This window comes from Lepisma saccharinum, chromosome 29, assembly GCF_977018435.1.
Source record: "Lepisma saccharinum chromosome 29, izLepSacc3.1, whole genome shotgun sequence".
Taxonomy (NCBI): Eukaryota; Metazoa; Arthropoda; class Insecta; order Zygentoma; family Lepismatidae; genus Lepisma; species Lepisma saccharinum.
In genome coordinates, this window is record NC_139257.1 from 36,803,825 (window position 1) to 36,821,928 (window position 18,104).

The window sequence follows — 18,104 nt, forward strand, 5'->3', positions numbered from 1 at the left end:
TACGGAGGAAATGTATCAAAAATGGCACTTTTTCACCACAACCCATAAAATCGCCAGTCAAAAGTCTATGAAATGCTGCACATGATCAATATTGGTTGCAAATGACAGATTGACATGGCATCCGACATGTAATTATAACCGTTTGATAATTTCTTACATATTTTTCTCACTCAAAAATGCATTTCTGAAAAAAATTTAACGCTGCCTTTCGCCAGTTATTAATTTATCTAATTTTCTGGGTGCCGTAAACTGAAATTTTTTTAGCATTGAAAAATATCTCAATGGATGAGGCTTTATAATGCAGAGACCCCGGTGTAAATATCTCTTACGCTTTTCAAGATATACATTTTCAAAGTTTGGGTTGCGCGACTTTTGAAACACCGTAGTATGCACAATTGCTACTAGGTGGTTTCCTGGCGCCTGATATTCAAAGCTGGGGCCTAGCTCTGAAGAAGAATTTTCGAGCACTGCCTATTACACACTTCTAGGAGTTGTAGAGGGAACTTAGTACATCAAGTTTTGATAAGGAACCCACGTCCGGAAACGAACCGTTTTGGTACTACACAGATTACAAGATCACATAATTTCACATCTCCCGCTTCACGGAGGGCGACGTCTTCAGTCACCTGATGTCACGTGTTCTGCTTCTAACGTCCTCTGTTTACAACCCGGTGTGCTTCCACCTTCACGTCAGTTGCTATTCAGTCGTTGCGGAAGACAGTACAGTATGGTTGAGTACACGTTTGCCGAGATCACAGACATGTTGTTAATTTACGGCAAAGCTGGACGTAATGGTAGAGCTGCGCAACGTCTGTATGCAGAGCGTTTTCCGCATCGAGTCACTCCATAATATACCATTTTTTCCTGATTATATGATGGAGATGTGAAATTATGTGATCTTGTCATCTACGTAGTACCAAAACGGCACGTTTCCGGACGTGGGTTCCTTATCAAAACTTGATCTACTAAGTCCCCTCTACAATCCCTATAAGTGTGTAATAAAAATTCTGAATCACCCTGTATAGTAGAACCAGACGCCCGCGTGGAGAGGAGGGGCAGAGTGGAGCATGCTTCCTTATGGCCCGAGTTGAACGGACGAGGGGGAAGGTGCGCGAAGCCTATTGGCCCAAGGGTTCTGATGTTTGTGGTCGCTTTATAGTTATATTATGTTATGATACCTGTACCTACTTTAATGATTTGCTCCTGTGTTTAACTAACAAGTGCAAATTAATTAGGTACTGCAACAACCTGTATATATTAAATATCGAATGAAATTTACAGGTGAGGAAAATTTCGAATAATTAATTCTGTGTCGTAGGTGAGAAAATACATGATTTTGTTTAAATTTATCTCTATTGCTGAACAGTTATTTCTTCTTTGAATTTATTTTATGTTTTCTTCTTCTCAGGTTGTTGTAGTTCCTCATTCGCATAATGACCCTGGTTGGCTGAAGACGTTCGAGAGTTACTTCTACTATATGACGAAGCATATCCTTAACAACATGGTGGAGAAGATGCAGCAGTTCGAGAACATGACGTTCATCTGGACGGAGATATCTTTCCTCGCACAGTGGTGGGAAAGGTAAGCGGACATGTTTTTTTAAAGGTATCTGGTCTCTGAGGGGGATTGGATTAATGATTCTGTCGTAGAGCCTGCTTGTCGGCAAGAAGCTTTGAGATTTAAAAAGGTTTTAACTACACGTGGAAAGCCCGGCAACAGGTTTTTACGTCACTTGTGCTGGTGGCTTGACGCGTTTTGCGTCACCTGCGCTGGTGGCTTGACGCGTTTTACGTCACTTGCGCTGGTGGTTTGACGCGTTTTACGTCACTTGCGCTGGTGGCTTGACGCGTTTTACGTCACTTACGCTGGTGGCTTGACGCGTTTTACGTCACTTCCACCGGTGGCTTGACGCGTTTTACGCCACTTCCACCGGTGGCTTGACGCGTTTTACGTCACTTCCACCGGTGGCTTGACGCGTTTTACGTCACTTCCAACGGTGGCTTGACGCGTCTTACGTCACTTCCACCAGTGGCTTGACGCGTCTTACGTCACTTCCACCAGTGGCTTGACGCATTTTACGTCTCTTCCACCAGTGGCTTGACGCATTTTACGTCTCTTCCACCAGTGGCATGGCGCGTTTTACGTCTCTTCCACCAGTGGCTTGACGCGTTTTACGTCACTTCCACCAGTGGCTTAACGCGTTTTACGTCTCTTCCACCAGTGGCTTGACGCGTTTTACGTCTCTTCCACCAGTGGCTTGACACGTTTTACGTCTCTTTCACCAGTGGCTTGACGCGTCTTACGTCATTTCCACCAGTGGCTTGACGCGTCTTACGTCACTTCCACCAGTGGCTTGACGCATTTCACGTCACTTCCACCAGTGGCTTGACGCGTTGTACGTCTCTTCCACCAGTGGCTTGACGCGTTTTACGTCTCTTCCACCAGTGGTCTGACGCGTTTTACGTCACTTCCACCAGTGGCTTGACGCGTTTTACGTCACTTGCGCCGGTAGCTTGACGCGTTTTTACGTCGCGACGCTAAATAACGAAAATACAAATACAATACAAATAGAAAAAGTTAATTGCTTTGCCAAAGCAAACAAGAACGACTTGAATTTATATTATTTTTTATGTTGGTCATTTTTACGCGTATTTTGTTGAAAAGTAGAATCATTTGAAGACACGAACATTTTACAAGCTGATAATTAGGGGTGCCCACAGGGGTGGATTATGGGGCAGATTGCGCCATCGAAATTTTTGGGGGGTCTTTCCTTAAAATAATATAAATTTCAGCATTTATATATTATTTTCCAAAATATATGTAAAAAAAGTTTGCGCAATAGGTGAACCATATTTAATCAATTTAATGTAGAAGTGGAAGTATTTAGGGGGAGAGATGCCCACATGTGGACGCACGTTCCCAGCTTTTGGAGGGAGGATTGAGTATATAATTTGATGGACAGGGGACAGAGAGATAAAGTTCTTGGTAAAGTGTTACATCTGAAGATTATCAAGGGAATTCTGTAGGGGAGAGTGTTCGAACATTATATTTTGGAGACAATATTTAGCGATATGGTGCGCACACGGCGTTTTCGGCTCCGAATGTGCGAAAAGAGAAACTGCTACAGAGTAAATATCGCGGGATCCTGTGAAAGTATTGGCACCCCATTAAATTAATATTCTTGCAAACATGCAGAAAATGAATAAACATTTTATTGCGAGCCATCATGATTTCATTGTGAAGAATTATACCATACCTGCGTTACAAGACATGAACAATATACTCGCTATTTATTAATAATGTCATTTCTTAAAATATAGTGCTTAGTGTTGGTATACTGCTTCATTTAAAGCAGGTGCATCACTTGATCGTGTATTTCTGTTAGCAATATTATTGTACAGCGTGTTGTACTGATTGTGGTCACGGATATTCAGTGAAAGCAGATGAATCCACGGCCGATAAGAGATGGCGCCTCTTTCCTAAATGAACACATTAAGATGTTTCACATGACCATATTATGTCGTTGATGTAAATTCATGTCTACAAAACCTACTAGCGTGTCTGCCTAAATAATTTCAAAAATAAATATCTAGGCTGAGTGCTTTACTTGTCAATGTACGAAAAATAGGCTCACTTTTACAGTAGGAAACTATACACTCGCCTTAGAGTTCAAGATGATTCTCAGTTTTATAGATTTGTTTTAATGTTCGTGGAGTTTCCTTTTCTTCAATGTACAAAAACCGGCTACTAGAGTTGACGAGCTGTATCTTTGCGGGTGAACCTTGCGCAAACCCGGCTGCGCAGTAGCAAGAGGGAAGAGCTACTGGCTGCGTGTCATTATCCTTGCGTTCTGTTCTTGTTGTCGACCACCCAAAGGGCGAGTAGGTGGCAACTACATAAACTAATATCTCTCACACTCTGCGCGGAGTAGCCAAGGCCACCCGCAAAGATACAGCTCGTCAACTCTAGTCCATATCATCTTAATTCGTGTCTTTTGTTTTTCGCTTAGGAAGGTTTCACACCAATGCAGCACGTGGCACACCACTTGGAAACGAAGCATGAGAAAAGAAGTAATCCAGGTCTCGTACATCGAGCTGTGCCACTCCGAAGCGAAATATTACTTTTTTAAAAAAAATATTGTGCTATTGTAGGTGTGGAATTCTGTACATTTGAAAGTTCCTCTGCACTGTTATTGATGACCGGGTCTCGTGACAACAGAGGACATGCTGAGCTCTTTCCTGATTTGTGAATATTTCCGGTTTTCTGGGCACTGACACTGCTACACTACAGCTACGTTACTCAAACCTGCAACAAAAAAAAAAACTTGGTTAGTTTTCCAACATTTTGGCACCACTTTCACACCTCTACCTTTCATATAGCGGATATGAATAAATTTTGTAATCAGGGAAAGACTTCTGGGACACCCGGTATTATTCTTCGCTTTTCTGCCACTCTTAGCTAATCGCGAAGATGAGGATGAATGGTGATTCGATTAAATGGATGAAGGGACGTTCACAAACACACATGGACAGCATAGGTCATACAGAGGATTATACTGACGTCAGTCTGCAAAAGGAAGTCCAGGGTGGACGCAGAAGTAAGATTGAAGTGAACAGCCGGTTCGCAGCGAGCCGAGACGATTGGAAACCAGTCTGAGAACTTTTTGACCAGTCTGCGGCCATCTTTTCAATGCTGAGGACGGAAAAGGAAAAATCCTTTTTATAACATATAAAAGGACATTCCCTTTTTACCGTTCCCAAAGCTTGTCTTGCCCGCCGGCGCTCGACATCTTGCAAAATTCTATTTACTTCCTGGACGCAGTCGCAAGGCACAAGGGGGGGAGGGGGGCAGGAAGGGCAGAGCAAACCGGAAGTAATCGCTGAGTGGCGTGTGTTCCCGGGAAACCCGATTTCGTGGATACGTCATTACCGGTTGCACGAAACCATGTTTTGACAGTGCCGCCTAGTACGTGGACCAAATCAGGAGGGGGGAGGAATCAAGACGTGTTGACCAATCTACGTTAATAAGGTTTCATTTGGCTTCTGCCCCCCCCCCCCCTCCCCCTCGACGGGAGAACGTGCGTGGCTTCTGGAGATGTCTGGCTTCCGATTCCATCAAGAAATGTGCCGTTGCGATAACACTGGATGTTGATAATGTGGGAAAAACTGTCAGGCAATATCCTCTTGCGAGGGATGTGATTCGTGATCGTGCCCCCCCCCCTTGCTGCTTGACGAGCTACGGCTGAAGTGCCGCAAGAAATGAAAGGGGTGTTCGGAAAGTAAGGATACGGCACGCTAATAGATGGCAGCACTTTCGATCCAGTCATATTCTGGCTCATCTTGTTTGATACAGGGAGGTTATTTCAGTCGTTCACCGCCAGCGTGTCAGCCGTTCGGCGGGCTCTTCATGCAACAGGTCCCGGCAAATTGCGTTCAGAAAGTCCGTAACAGAAACCGCTTGTTTTGTAATGTTTCCACTTTTCACAATTACAGTTACAATTACAATTGAAATAAGCACGTACCTTGTCGCAAGGATGCTGTGTGTGTGTGGAAAAGGTGTCCTCCCAAATACAAATATTTCTGGCACCTTATTTCTGACAGAAAATCTTAGGTTAGACATCGTTACTTTATCGTCAGTTGTCAGAAAGGGAAGACAGCATCCCGGCGCATAAAGCAAACCGAAAGCGTAAAATGATATTTAAAAGTAATAATAATGATGATCACTAACCTCCTGTGTTATAAGAGATGTTGAAAATGACCTCCTTTAACAGCAATACAACACGTTTCTTAGGTTCAAGAGATCCTGTCTATCGTAATTCCCTGACCACTTTTCTGCAAGAATTCGTTTTCACGTAATTATCGTACATAAAAACTCTCTGTTCAAGACTATATTTGTTTAACGACATAACTAATGAATGAATAACAATTAACACACAATAAAGCACTGGCCATGAGTAGCACATTACAATAACACAGTATAAGCAACACGTGTACTGATAAACGCAAACAGAAGTGAACATGAACGTACACTGACGTCTGGTAGCCGACAGTGTTGCTAACCATTTTTCGGCAATGTCCCTACAGACGTAGTCAAAATGTCCCTACAACTGACCAAATGTCCCTACGCCAAGTAAAGCGACTAAAAAAATTATCACCTCATGAGCATGCAAAACAGAAGATAAAATATACACATTTACTTACCAAATCTTTCTGCTCGGTGCTTCCACAATTAATGAAGGAGCGAATTTACATTTGCCTATCCTAACTTAACCTAACCGTACCTGGAAGCGGCCCCGGCGCCTACCCAGCGTCGAATAACATGGGTACCTGGGGGAAACCCTGGGGGGTAAAGGCGGTCAGGGGCGTGATGCTGATCACATCACCCCCACTCACGACCGGATCAAGAAAGTGTGGGGCGTTACCCTCACACCCCCTATACGCCTTCATGGCGTGGTGCTATGCACAGGGGAACACTTTACCTTTTTTGTACCTGAATGGTTCGTGGGGCTATCCGTCAATGGTTTGTTGGGCTACCCGTTTTTCGAGCCCAAATTTTAACTATGTTTGCCTTGCCTAACCTAACTTAACCTAACCTTACCGAGAATGCTCAGTGGGGCTATTCCTGAATGGTTTTGCGGTAATTGTGATTACGAACCGATAAAAAATATTTTTTTCGTAGCACTTTAACATCATCGAAGACGCCATTTTAGTATCCTGCAATTTTATGATTGATGTAATGTTGCCAAATTTACCTGTAATCAAATCAGTTCTTCTACATCGTGATTGTCGCTGTCACATGTAAGCACGTTCTTTGGGCAATATACTGAAATGAATAAGTTTATTAATTAGCCCTCCTGCACACTCCACCTAACAATCTGTATAACATTAACAACTTTTTTACTGTTCTCTTCCGCTATTCTTACACAATCCATGCTCTCCAAGTATGAAATCAACAGTGTGGCAACGCTGTAGACAGCATAACTAATTGTAATTTGTTCATATCAACAAATATGGCTACCATACTTGTATACGGAGAATCATTGCGAGAATTGAAATGCTTATTTTACAACTTCTACACGTTAATTAACATTTTTTCCCCCTCACCCCAACATGTTAACTTGAGATAAATCATCACGAATAATTATTTCGTGAGTATAAGACGTAGCATAGAAATTACAGAAGGGTCCGGTATTGTAAATTCTTGCCTTAATGAATAATAGGGGTGTGCGGGACAGAATTTTTTGGGTCGGGACGGGATCGGGACGGTATTTTTTTTAAATCCCGACATTCGGGACTGAAAAATTTGCAATTTCCCGACCAAGTCGGAAAATTTTCGGGACGGGAAATGTTCGAAATTTCCCGAAGCACTGGAAATCTCGAATTTTACAAGTCATTTTCACTTTAAGTGATTGTTTTTGCATTTCTAGAATAAAAACTTACAATTTTCGATAAGTTCCAGAAACTTACAAGGCAGAAAACGTCGAGAATTAACGACTTTTTAAAGTAAAGGATCCCGCACACCCCTAATGAATAACGTTGAGTCGTTTACTGTTGATTATGTTATTTGAAGTCATACATGCTGCTGCTGTGCAGAGATAGATGTTGGTTGGTGATGCTGTATTTCCTGCAGTCTTTAACAATTCTGGTCCCATTTTATTTCCCTTTTTTGTTTTTGTATCACTTAACATTGAAAATATTCTTTCCGTTTCCGCTTTAGAATGTGGCAATGTTAGCACTATTTTCGCGAGAGTGGAAATGTTTTCAAAATGGAACTTGCCTTGAAAGTTTTTGGCAACCGATAACATGTTCCAAAATTCTGATGGAGATTTGTTAGTTAGTTCTTTTTTCTCCTCTTTGCTAAAGTATCCAGATAAACTAATTCATAAAATGTCATTTACCAAGATTGAAAAAAGTACCTACGTTTTCCTTCATTTGGCAAAATCTGTCCCTACGTTCCTACGCGGGCGAAATTTAGTGAAAAGTCCCTATGCTTAGGGACATGTCCCTACGGTTGGCATCACTGCCGACACGTGCAGTATGAATCGCCCTCTCGCGGCTGACAACTCACCCAACCCCCGATAAGCTGCCGGCGCTGTCGCGACAACTGAGGATAAAGTAGCGATGTCTAATCTAAGATTTTCTGTCAGAAATAAGGTGCCAGAAATATTTGTATTTGGGAGGACACCTTTTCCACACACACACAGCATCCTTGCGACAAGGTACGTGCTTATTTCAATTGTAATTGTAACTGTAATTGTGAAAAGTGGAAACATTACAAAACAAGCGGTTTCTGTTACGGACTTCCTGTAATGCAATTTGCCGGGACCTGTTGCATGAAGAGTCCGCTGAACGGCCGTCACTCTGGCGGTGAACGACTGAAATAACCTCCCTGTAATAATAAGGAAAACTGAATGGAAACATTAGTTTAGTTGACTTTATCTATTTATCATTTTGAAATTAATATGATCCCTTTCCATATTGTATTATTGCCTTTCTTTTCACAACAGCTTCCCCTTCCCATTTGTTTCTTTACTTTGGGAGTATTTTATTCTCGTAATTTCACGCACTTGGTGTCACATTTCTGGCCTCCGCCGTGTTTATAGCATTAATGGCCTTGCCAGGAAACTTTATTTCTTCTGTCTTCATTCCTTTTTCTGCCACTTTGACTAATCGCGAAGATGAGAATGAATTCTGATACGATGAGATGGATCAGAATCGGACAATCACAAACATATAGGGATGACCCAACACAAGCTCCGGGCGCCAGACCCCTGCAAGAAACAGCACTGCGGGGAAGTGAGGTGACTTGTGGGCAATGATGTGCATCTACGCGTAAACAACGATAGTCTACATTCTACACGTAGACTATTTTATACACGTAGATGACGTAATCTGTGTAAACAACATGGCGAAAGGTGATAACTCAGAGAAGGACGCTGTGGAAATAAAACAAAATTATGCTGCGTATCAGTTGCTCATGTGTGAGAAGAACCTTTCATACCCTTCCTTGCAAATTAGAACAATTTCTCACCTAGGAAAAGAACCTAACGTAGGAAATATCCTAGAGTTTTAGGGGAAACGACTACTTTTGCCTCACGACTGCCATCTGTCGTTGTTTCTGATACGATTTATCTTCTTTCATAGTTGAAGATCGATGATTTTGTTGTAAATAGGATTCTTGTCAGTTCGTTAGGAACCATTATAGTTGAAAATGTCACTTTCCTTTCATAATTTTAATGTACTTTAGATTGTCTTCGTAGTCTATGTAATCTACAACCCAATGTAATCTATGCGTAGATTACGTGTAGACAACGCATGTAGACGTAAACTTATAGTGTACGGCACGTTACTGCTTGTGGGTGCATTACCAGAAGAAACTTTACACCAGCATGGTTTTAAAAGATGGTCCTAGACAAAGAGATGTCTCAGATTTAAGCGCAGGGTGCGAAACTTTTTGCTTGGAAGGGATGCTCACGTATTTTGTGATTTCATTTCTGGGGTAGGTTTCTGGGTATGGAACAGCGTAGGAACCATTTATTTGCCCAGACTTGTCAGAACTTGCTTGTAGATTTTGTTGAGAAAGGTTTCTACACGGGAAGCGGCCGTGGCTCACCTTGGGGGGAGGTGAATGAAGGTCGGGCCAACACGAACAGAACCAGGTAATTTAGGCAGCAAAGAGGTCTGTTGATTGTCATCCCTGAGAGGAGTAACACTGCTAGGGAAGAGTCTATTCCTATCGAACGGACTAAGTTATCCCTTTTCCTGTAATCTGCATCGTCAGTCATAAGGTCGAGGGAACTTGAACATCTGTCATTTACTTGCTTATTACTTTAATCCCCTTTTGGGGCCATCGCAGCCAGCAACTGTTGTAATTTAAGGATGAGCTACGACCCCATAGAACGTTACGCCTTGACCATTCCTTCAATAGCATCCCTGAGGATACAGTTTCTTCTCATCCAGTGGCCAAACCAATTTATTTTTCTCTTCATTATTATTTCCAGCATTGATCCCAATTCTTTCTAGCACTGTCTCACTTTTTTCTCCATTTCCCCCGTTCCATTCGTCTCCACGACCACATTTCCAGAGCTTCCAGCCTCTTCTTCTCACCTGTTCTCAGTTCCCATGTTTCCACACCATATAGAGCTACACTCCATACAAAACATTTCTTTTCCTCAGTTCTTTGTTCATAGATCCACAGAAAATATTTGTCTTTCTATTGAAGTCCTATTTAGTAAATATTTAATTATTTTTGAACTTACACCACTTGTATCCCTTATTATATAGCATAATAAATTTCCTCCTTGGCAGTTCAATTTCCAAATTAAGCGTAATTGTGGAAAGGATCCTTTCGCCTTGTGTATTCTGTGTGATATGTCCTATCCCCCCTTCCTTCCGTTGATTGATTGATTTACTTATTTGTTGTTTTAAGTCCACTTTATGCACAGTAAGGCTAATCGGGACTGGACCTACAGTTTAAAGTGGGATCCGAACCACTTATGCCTCCCGAACCGGGACCCCTCCCTTTTTTCGGGTACTATGGATTAACTGAGTTATGTTTGAGCCGAGCGGGTTTTCGCAAGAAACCCCTCTCTTGCCGCGGTCTTTGCGCGCGATTTTTAAATTTTTACACCTATTTCAGAAAAACGTTATATCTCGGAGACTATTTGAGCAATCTACTTCGGGTAACTTTTGTTTTTCCGCTAAAACATCAGGGCATGCAACCTTGTAGGAATCAAAACGCCAAAGCCAATAAGAGGGGTTAAGTGGGCCGCGGTCCCCAACTTTCAATGAAAAAAATCATAAAAACAGGGAGTTTTTTCCCATATTCGATAATGTAATGCACCCAGATACATGAAATGACATTCATTCTGTTGAGAGATGACCATTCTTTGAAGATAAGGCTAAAGTTTTCCTCTCCTTCCCAAAATAGCAGGGAAAGAGGGGCAAACTCCCCATTTGTATGATTTTTTCATTGAAAGTTGGGGGCCGCGGCCCACCCAATCCCTCTTATTGGCTTTGGCGTTTTGATTCCTGCACGGTTGCATGCCCTGATGTTCTAGCTGAAAAACAAAAGTTACCCGAAGTAGATTGATTTAATAGTCTGCGAGTTATAACATTTTTTGTCAAATAAGTGTACAAATTTTAATTCGCGGCAGCTTTCATACCTAACTTTGGAGTCGGGGGGGGGCGGGGGTCCTGGGTGGGTGGGTTTTCTTCCACATGACATTTCAAAGTTTTATCTGAGCATCTGTCAGCGTTTACAACCTCACATACAAGTATGAAGGTGCTAAAAGTACATGAACTTTGAACTTTTTAATCAGCACGATGGGTCACCAGTGACCCATTGGCCGACTAGGCCTATATTTTCTATGGGTCATATGTGACTCATTGGCCAAGTAAAGGCTAAATCTAATTACTTCTCAGTTTATTATTTTGGAAATAACTGAGGACAAGGTTATAGTGATTAAAATTCCTAGTACCAATATGACTTAATCCCTCAGTAATATTGAGGTTTATAATGAACTCTCAAAAGTTTTAGAGTTGCGGCTTAAGGAAGATTAAGGCAGAGTGCTATCCAACAAAAGCAGAAAATCACTGCAAACACTGTTGGATTAAAAAGTATAGATACTCAAAAACATTAAGTTGCTGACCAAGGCAGATTTGTTAAGAAATAAGAACACTTAACAAGTAACGTTTCAACCCTGTATCAGGGTCTTCAGACGAAGAGCTAAATTAAATGACGAAATACAAGTGCAGAATGATTGCAATCACCAGTCAACTGTCAAGAGGCAATGCTTATTTATTTCCCTTGGAGAAATCGTCCAAGATAAGGATTGTCAAGATGATTTGTTGTTGTGTGGTTAGTCACCCTGCTATGTGTATGCAGTCTTTCTGTATCTGTATTTCGTCATTTCAATTCAGTTCTTCGTCTGAGGAAGACCCTGATGCTGGGTTGAAACGTTACTTGTTAAGTGTTTTTATCTCTATCTATAAAAATGGATGTATGCGTGTGTTTGTTCCGTTATAACTTTCGAACGCCTGGAGCGATTTCAACCAAACTTGGAACACGTATCACTTGCAATGTGGAAAGAAATACTGTGGGGGTAAGACACCCCTGGCACACCTAAGGGTGGGGGTGGGAAGGGGTGACATGTAAAAATAATCGAATACGACAGATATTCGTGTGGAATCCATAGTTTTCGGGCCCGCTAAGATGAATAGTGACTCCCAATGCCGTTTAACTCCAAGACACCCCTGGCACCCCTATGGGTGGGGGTGGGAAAGGGGTGACATGTAAAACGACTGATATTATTGTGGAATCCATATTTTTCCGAGTCTCTAAGCCAATTGGTGACATTCACGATGACCAAACTTGGTACACAAATGACTTACAATCTGGAAAGAAATACTGTGCGGGTAAGACACCCCTGGCACTCCTAGGGGTGCGAGTGGGAAGGGGTGAAGTAAAAGCAATCGATAACGACCAATATTAGTGTGAAATTCATAGTTGTCGGCGTCGCTAAGATGAATAGTGACTCTCCCAATTCCGTTCAACTCCAAGACCCCTGACACCCCTATTGGTGGGGGTGGGAAGGGGGTGATATGAAAGAATAATAGAAAACGACCGATATTAGTGTCGAATTCATAGTTTTCGTGGCCGCTAGGATGAATAGTGTCACTCCCAATGCCATTCAACTCCAAGACACCCCTGGCACCTCTAGGGGTGAGGGTGGGAAAGGGGTGACATATAAAACGACCGATATTATTGTGGAATCCATAGTTTTCGGGGTCGCTAAGATGAATAGTGACACTCCCAATGCCGTTCAACTCAAGACCCCTGACACCCCTATGGGTGGGGGTGGGAAGGGGGTGATATGAAAGAATAATAGAAAACGACCGATATTAGTGTCGAATTCATAGTTTTCGTGGCCGCTAGGATGAATAGTGACACTCCCAATGCCATTCAACTCCAAGACACCCCTGGCGCCTCTAGGGGTAAGGGTGGGAAAGGGGTGACATGTAAAACAACCGATATTATTGTGGAATCCATAGTTTTCGGGGTCGCTAAGATGAATAGTGACACTCCCAATGCTGTTCTATTCCTGTCTTATAGAAGATTGGGATAAATAAATACCCGGGCAACGCCACGCAATCAGCTAGTTTGTTTATAAATCTGCCTTGGTCAACAAGTTAGTGTTTTTAATATGGAAACAAGGCGTAATTATATTATTGTGGATACTTGAATTTGAACTCCAATTAAAAATTAACCGGTAGATCTTCATAAAAACGAGTTACATCAAAATTTAGCTAATTCAATTCTGCGTTAATCTGTGCTAATCAATGTTTTTTTTTCCGAGGATCCCTCTTTTTTTATCATCGTGAGAACAAAAAAAATGGCCGTGTTTTTAGTTTTGAAAACGATCGCTCTCTTTGAAATTCTATAAATATAAAACGGATCGTCCGATCATGATGAAATTATAATGCGATGCAGCCAGACAGGTTCTAAAACACAATTCTTGATTTTCAGATTTTTTTAAAAAATTGTCAAAATAACCATTCTTATCAATTTCGTGAAACGACTTTTTCTTAGTATTGGGTAAATTCTACAAATACAATATTACTCTTGTTTTGAAGCTCTTTGCATGTGGTTTTAACATCCATTGTCACTGTCAATTCACATTGCGAAACCGATTTTATACAGATTTTTATTGAACGGAGTTACAGGAAGGGAGGGAGAAGCATCTTAAGAATACCAAAGAATGCAAACAAGAAAAAGGAAAACAGAGAAGAGGAAGAGGAAGGGATTATCTACGAAGTGAAGTGTAAAGAGTGTGAGAGTGTGTAGATAGGAGAAACGAAAAAGAGGCTGAAAGACAGGTTGAAACAATATAGGGATGATGTACGACTTAAGAGAGAGAGAAATGCGATATTTAAACACACGAGAGAAACAGGACATGACATAGAGTGGGATGAGGCTAAGCAGATAGGAAGGGAGAAGAGAATACTAGTGAGAAAATGGAAGCAGGCCAAGGAAATAGAGAAGAAAGGTGAAGAAGACACAATGAACTGGAATGGGGGACTGAAGATAAACAAAGAATGGAAGAAGATGTTAGAAAGAGTGGAAAGGACAAGAGAGAAAGAGGAGAGAAGAAGGAAGAAGAATGAAGGGAAAAGAGCGTGAGATAAAGTGTCCAACCACATCCTAGATGGAAGAAAATATGTTTAGCCTCTTAGGTGAAAGTACAGTTGACAAGGGAAAGCCACCTGCTAGAATGTTCCAGAACAACTTTCTAACAGTCTGGAGGGGAGTATGTTTGTGTATATACAGTGCGTCCATTTCGATCTGCAGCCGAGAGATCGGGAGAAATGTGGCGGGCGGCTCTGACGGAGATGCCGACATTTGAGGCCTGTAATGCCCGCTTATTTTTGTGGACATCTTGCAAAACGAGAACTAACCTGTGTTATAACACGCAAAAGTTCTTCTGTAATTCTTCCAAGTTCCACCCTTATATACACAAATAAATACGCTTTAGAAATGATGTTAAGAGCCACAGATAATACTCTGTAAAACATTTTAATCATAGTTTTGACCAGTAACGTCCTGCTTAAGTTTATATCCTTGAAAGAGTTTTGTGTCGATGGGGATCGTTTGGAGGTTTCGAATGTGCAACACTGTATCAAGATTACGCTGCAGACGAACCGTTAAAAGCTAATGGTGTTCGTGAGCTTCCTTGCAATCCGAAATCTCCTAGGTCAAGTTTTTTGTTCCTTCGCGACTACAGAGCTGTGAATATAGTGGCAGGCAGATGTAAACCAAGAGCGTGTTAATTTCGTACTGTGCGTAAGAGTGTTATTCTTGGTTACTTGCCGTTACTTGTTTGTGTTATTGCAGTGTGTATGTGTGTTGTGTCAGACGATTGGAATGCCAGCCGCAAGGTTCACGTTAGAACAAAGAATTTTTATGTATGACACTTACGTGAAAACAGACTCGTGTCGAGACGTGTGTAGGCAATTTGTACAGAAATTCCCAGGCGTTTCACCTCCACATAGAGATACGGTTAGACGTCTTGTCCTTAAATTACGAGAAACTGGATCGTTAAATTTTAAAACACCTAAGCAAAAACGACGGATTCTAACCGAAGCAAAACTCGATGAAATTGGTGCAGCGTTAGAACGTTCTCCAAACAAACCTCTACGCCGTGTTTCACAGGAGATGGGCGTGTCAAAATCATCAGCACATACAGCCACTAAGCTACTAAAATTAAAACGGTACAGAGTTTCTATAGTGCAAGAATTACGGCCCCCTGACAACGTAAGTAGAGTAAATTTCTGTAATTGGGTTTTGCAGAATATTGTAGATGGTATTGTTGATCCACAGTTAATATTTTTTTCGGATGAGGCATGGTTTCACTTGCGTGGTCATGTTTGTTCACAGAACAATAGATACTGGAGCACTGAAAATCCCCGAATAATACACGAAGTTCCGTTACACGATGCAAAAATTGGTGTGTGGTGTGCTGTAAGTGCCAAAAGAATAATAGGGCCTATATTTTTTGAAGACACAATAAATTCAGAGAGGTACCGCACACAAATACTCGCGCCGTTTTTTCAGTTGTTATCAGATAATGAGAGACAATATGGGTATTTTCAACAAGATTCGGCCACAGCCCATACCGCCGCTGATTCTTTGGACGCTATAAGGGAGGTGTTTGATGACAGAATAATTTCAAGAGGTTTATGGCCTTCACGTTCGCCAGATCTTACCGTATGTGACTATTATTTGTGGGGAACCTTGAAAAATAGAGTCTTCCGAAATAACCCTCATAGCATCGACGAACTAAAAGACAATATAAGGGCAGAACTAGGAAGAATTACGGAAGAAGAACTTTTGCGTGTGAATCAAAATTTCATCAAACGATGCCAGGAATGTGTGAATGTAGGTGGACATCACTTTGAACAACTCTTATAACACAGGTTAGTGCTAGTTTTGCAATATTTATATAAATGTCTGCATATGTCCATAAAAATATGCGGGCATTACAGGCCGCAAATGTCGGCACCTCCGTCAGCGCCGCCCGCCACGCTTCTCCCGATCTCTCGGGTGCAGATCGAAATGGACGCACGGTATATCGTCTTGTTTTGTACCTTGTTACATTTGTACTTGGTACATTGTCCGAAGAAGACCTTGCTAAAAGGTTGAAACGTTACGTTTAGTTTATGTTTTATAATATAATAAATTTCTGTCTTGGTCAGCATATTGAATTTTTCAACAGAGTGAAGATGTACGTGAAACGTGGCAACACCGCACGAAGCGATGTCTGTTGAGCCGTGGAAAGTGAGGGCTGTCATTACGAGACAATGCTTGCCGTGTTGCCACATTCATCTTCACTCCGTTGAATAAAAACGTGTATAAAAATCTGTTTCGCAAATGTGAATCTGTTAACTAAATTTTAAAAAAGACACTATTTTGTACTCATTACGATAAAAAAATAGAAGCCAGTCTCTAAAATAATTTAGTTGCCATAGATTAACGCAGAATTGAATAACCTAAATTTTGATGTAACTAGTTTTTATGTAGGTCCACTGGTTAATTTTTAGTTGGAGTCCAAACTTGAATATCTATAATTTTTAATCCGATAGTAACTCTTGGTCAGATTTCAGGCCGAAGTGACAAACGACACGTGCAGCTCGGGTATGAAAGGTTTCATTTGTATATGAAGGTTCGTTTCTAAGTGAAAAGTGTTCCTTGGTCAGCGATGACTAATAAAACGAAAGGGATCAACAATTCCATAACAGGAGGTAAAAAGGGTTAATCACTTCGCAGAAACATGCCACGTTCGGCCAAGGACGATAGAGGATCAGAAGAACAGGTGTTGACGTCCACGAGCAGAAAGCTTTCCCGTGTCACGGTTCGAAGCTGTGCCCTGTCTCCCTCCGCAGACAAGCACTCCGAACTGATTTCCTCGCCCTTCATAAAACTTTCAGGCGGAGTGGAAGGCCACTGATATATCTCCCTTCAATTGGTTAAAAGTGGGCAATTTTTCTCTGGATCCACGTGTCTGTCTCTCTCTCTCTCTGTCTTTCTCTCTGTTTCTCTCCCTCTTTCTTTCTCCCACCTTTTCTCTCTCTCGTTCTCTCTCCCTCTTTCTCTCTCTCTCTTTCTCTCTCTGTCTTTCTCTCTGTTTCTCTCCCTCTTTCTCTCTTTCTCCCACCTTCTCTCTCTCTCGTTCTCTCTCCCTCTTTCTGTCTCTTTCTCTCTCTCTCTTTCTCTCCTTTTTTCTCTCTCTTTTTCTCTCTCTCTCTTTCTCTCTCTCTTTCTCCCTCTTTCCCTCTCTTTCTCTCTCTCCCTTCTCTTTTTTTCTCTCTCTCTCTTTCTCTCTCTCTTTCTCCCTCTTTCCCTCTCTTTCTCTCTCTCCCTTCTCTCTCTTTCTCTCTCTCTTTCTCTATATTTCCCTCTTTCTCTCTCCCTCTCTCTTTCTCTCTCTTCCCTCTCTCTATATCTCTCTCTTTCCCTCTTTCTATCTCTCTCATTTCCCTCCTCATTTCTGCCCCACTTTCTTTAGTTCCCTCCCACTATCTTTAATTTCTTCCCCTCCAACTATCTTACATTTTCTCCCGCTTTCTTTATTTCACTCCCACTTTGGTTCTTTATTTCCCTTCATTTTCTTGATTTCCCTCCCACTATATTTAATTTCTTCCCCTTTCCTTAATTTCATCCCTCTTTCTTGATTTCACTTCTTTCCCCTCGCACTTTCTTCCTCTCTCTCCTTTTTTCTCTCACCCTCCCTCTATTTTTCTCTTTTTTTTTCTTTATCTTCATCTCACTTTCTTCCTTTCTCACCTCCTCACTCTCTGTTTCTCAATTTTCCATCTTCTCATTTTTTGCGTGTCCCTTTCACTTCTCTGACTTCGAAGCCGAAAAGAAACCTGGTCCCAGGAAATAAGTTAATGATGACGTCAGAGGCACGGCAATCCATGTTCATCTCCTACCTTCTTTCACCAGCTGACTCAGCCGAAATCTTCTCAGTGTGTCAGCTTCAAGAATTTATGGTCAGGGCAGCGCATCACTTAGTAACTTCTCCTTTTACGGGATTGGAGCGGGAA

The 18,104-nt window shown here is 41.7% G+C and overlaps 1 protein-coding gene across 1 annotated transcript in view; it reads left to right on the forward strand.

Annotated features, from left to right (window-relative positions):
- The window catches only part of alpha-Man-IIb (alpha-Mannosidase class II b), a 463,611-nt gene that overhangs the window by 386,493 nt on the left and 59,014 nt on the right, over positions 1-18,104 (forward strand). The window contains exon 3 of the mRNA XM_083114244.1: positions 1,409-1,581. Within this exon, the coding sequence (XP_082970370.1) occupies positions 1,409-1,581 (173 nt within the window). The remainder of the gene's footprint in view (positions 1-1,408; positions 1,582-18,104) is intronic.